This window comes from Tympanuchus pallidicinctus, unplaced genomic scaffold, assembly GCF_026119805.1.
Source record: "Tympanuchus pallidicinctus isolate F22 unplaced genomic scaffold, pur_lepc_1.0 scaffold4, whole genome shotgun sequence".
In the NCBI taxonomy this organism is placed as follows: Eukaryota; Metazoa; Chordata; class Aves; order Galliformes; family Phasianidae; genus Tympanuchus; species Tympanuchus pallidicinctus.
In genome coordinates, this window is record NW_026294758.1 from 1,601,332 (window position 1) to 1,604,257 (window position 2,926).

The following is a 2,926-nucleotide window of genomic DNA, read 5'->3' on the forward strand; positions in this document are numbered from 1 at the left end:
AGCCGACTACAGAGTTAGACCATCGTCTAGGCCATTAACGAAGATACTGAACGGTATCTAAAACTACAGGGCGCATGGCTGAGCAGCACTGCGGGAAGTGAAGTGAAGAAGGAAAGGAAGAAAAAGGAGAGGGGAGGAAAGGGGAGAAGATGGAAAGAGGACAGAAAATGGAGACACAGTCCAAAACAAAACAAAACAAAATAAAAAAGATCTCATTACTCTATATTACTCCATGAGAAATCAAGAGCAAAAGTCCCTGTGCAGCGTCTGGGCGACACCATGAAGCCACCCAGAAGTGCAGCCACCAGCTTACAGAAGTTCACACACGCCCTGCAGATGCACCATCGCACCTCTCCCACACAGCCACCCACGGCCATGAAGGTTGCAGTCAGTGGATTGCCACCTCTGCCTGGAAAATGCCGTCAGCCTCCCTGCTCGCTTCCTTCCGCGCTGTCTTTGTGAGTATCTGTGCTCTTCCCTAGATACTGTTCCCACCACACACAGCTTCTCTCCTGCCTCTCTTTGCGCGAACGTCCTGCAGCATGCACAGCATGTCTGTGCATTGCCCCACCGCCACGTGGCCCCACTCTTCATGCTTTCTGTGGGTGTTTCCAGCTGTTCAGACAGTGGTCTAAGAGTTTATCCCCATCCAAGACAACAACAGTACTAAAAACAGAGGTGTTTTTGTTTGTTTGTTTGTTTGTTTTTGTAGTCCATTTTTCTGTTCCTGACTCGTTCATGTGCTCTTCCCTTTCAAAAGCCAAACGAATGCCTTGCAGAGATCTCTTTTTCTTTTTTTTCTTTTTTTCTTTTTTCTTTTTTTCCCTCACAAATATCTGTGTCTCGCACCTAAATTTGTGCTCTCCTTAACACCAGCTGTGAAGGCTGTTTGGAGGAGAACTTCTCCTCCACTTCTGCCGGCAGAAGCTGGTTCTGGTACTGACTCTCGCACAGGAGTTGTCACTGCGGGGAGAGGCAGGAATTTTCTTCCGTGGCCCCTCTTTACAGGAGTGGGAAGCAGAGGCGGTGGCACAACGTTTGCCGGCCCCGCGCGGCAGAGGAGCCGCAGGACGAGCGCAGCCCCACCTGGGGAACCGCAGCGCCCCGCGGTTACCTCGGCTGGCTCCGTAGCGTGGGATTCCCGAGCGTGAAATCAAGACTTTTTTCCAAACGCTGTCATCAGAACAGTGACTTTATTAACAGAGACGAACACAGGATTAAACCACTTTATGAGTTCGCCGAAACGCACAGTGTACCTGCGGAGGACAGACATATTTATGTACATCAGTTCGTCGTAGAAACGTGAGAAATTTGTTTGAGGCGGCTGGGATATCCCCTGGTAGTTTGCAACGGATCCAGATAGCTTCCTCTTCACGGTGGCTCCGCTGAAGCGGCGGCTCCTCCGACGGTTCCCCCAGCCGCACCCGGGGCGCCCCCGCCGTCCGCCGCGAGTCTTCCTCGGTGCGCGGCGCCGCCGCTGCCCCCGGCCCGGCTTCGGAGGGGCGAGCAGGAGGCGATCGGGGCGCGCCTGGCGCAGCTCTGCTCACACGGCTCCGCATCCCCCGCGGAACGCCGAACCCCGCGGCGGGCGGGCGTCCCGAGGGAGGAGCGGGCCGCGCTTTTCCTGAACGGACGAAAACCAAACGGGGAAAGAGGGCCGGGGAGAGGGCAGGAGGGAGAATGGCTCCACGGGTGTCGGATGTCTGTGCGGTGTCGGGCGGGCGGTCGCTGCCCCGCGCCGGTGCTGCCGCTCACAGGCACTTGAGAAGGAAGGAGTTGCACGATGTGCCCCGCGGGCAGTCGCAGAGCTTCCCGATGCGGGCCCCCTTCCTCACGGCGCACTGCTCTCCGGCGTCGCACTGCGGGAGGCGGAGGGCGCTCAGAGGGCCGCCGGGTCTCATCCCGCCCATCCCGATCCCTCCCTTTCCTCTCCCGCCCGGTACCGTCCCGTCGCTCGCTCACCATCGGCACCTGCCCGAACTTTTTCTCGTAGTGCGGCACCCGCTTGCTCTTCAGCTTCTCCAGCACCTCCTGCAGCGCCTCGATCTGCCGAGAGACCCAGAGCCCCGTCAGCCCGCCACAGCCGCCGCCCGCCCCCTCGTCGCGCTCAGCCCCCCCCGTCCCCGCCCCACCAGCTCCTTCTCTCGGGACCCGCCGCCGCCGCCGCCGCCGGCGTGCGGCCCGAGGTCGCGGTCGCGGCGTGGAGCGGGCGGCCCCTGCCCGCGGGCGCTGAGCAGCAGCGCGGCCGCCACGGCGCAGAGTGCCAGCGCCCGGCAGCTCTCCATGGTGCTGCCGACTCCCGCCGCGCCGCGCTGCCTTTATAGCGCCGCGCCCGCCCCGCCGTGCGTCAGCGCCCGATCCCGGCGCGGCGCCTCCCGCCCCCGGGCTGAGCCCGGCCCGCCCGGCTCCAGCGGCGGGCGAGGCGGAGGACGGAGCGCCTCCCGAGTGCTCCCTGACTGTCGTGGGGCTGGGAACCGCGCCGTGCGGGAGCAGCGCCGTGTGAGAGGTGGCGGGATGGACGGAAGCCCGAGGATCGTTGGGGACGCAGCGGGCCTGGGAGTCAACGCGGGCATGTGAGAGCAGAGAGAGCTGGAGGCAGTGGTCTGCGGCAGGGTGCGATGAGAAGATGCATCTTTGTTATGAGCTTGCCAAAAGGGAAGAGACAGACTTTTTGTGTGGTCTGACAGTGGTATGGGCAGTTATGAGCTGCAAGAGGGTAGAGTTACATGAGTTGTTAGGATATTAGATTAGATATCCTAACATTAGATGTTAGGATACTCATAGCCTGGTGAGGTGCTGGCACAGACTGCACGGAGGGGCTGCAAATGCCCCAAATGCCTGCATTCCAGGCAGGTGGAGCAACCTGATCTAGCAGCTGGCAACCCTGCCCATGGCAATGGGGCTGGAACTGGGTGGGCTTTAAGGT

The 2,926-nt window shown here is 60.7% G+C and overlaps 1 protein-coding gene across 1 annotated transcript; it reads right to left on the reverse strand.

Moving 5' to 3' along the window:
- Window positions 1–1,193: 1,193 nt before the first annotated feature.
- CARTPT (CART prepropeptide) lies at window positions 1,194–2,285 on the reverse strand. Its single transcript, XM_052701495.1, has 3 exons — window positions 2,133–2,285; window positions 1,963–2,046; window positions 1,194–1,859 (listed from the first exon to the last, which is right to left on the reverse strand). Exons 1-3 carry the CDS (start codon window positions 2,283–2,285, stop codon window positions 1,752–1,754), a joined length of 345 nt encoding a protein of 114 aa, XP_052557455.1. The 3' UTR covers window positions 1,194–1,751.
- Between the last annotated feature and the right edge of the window lie 641 nt (window positions 2,286–2,926).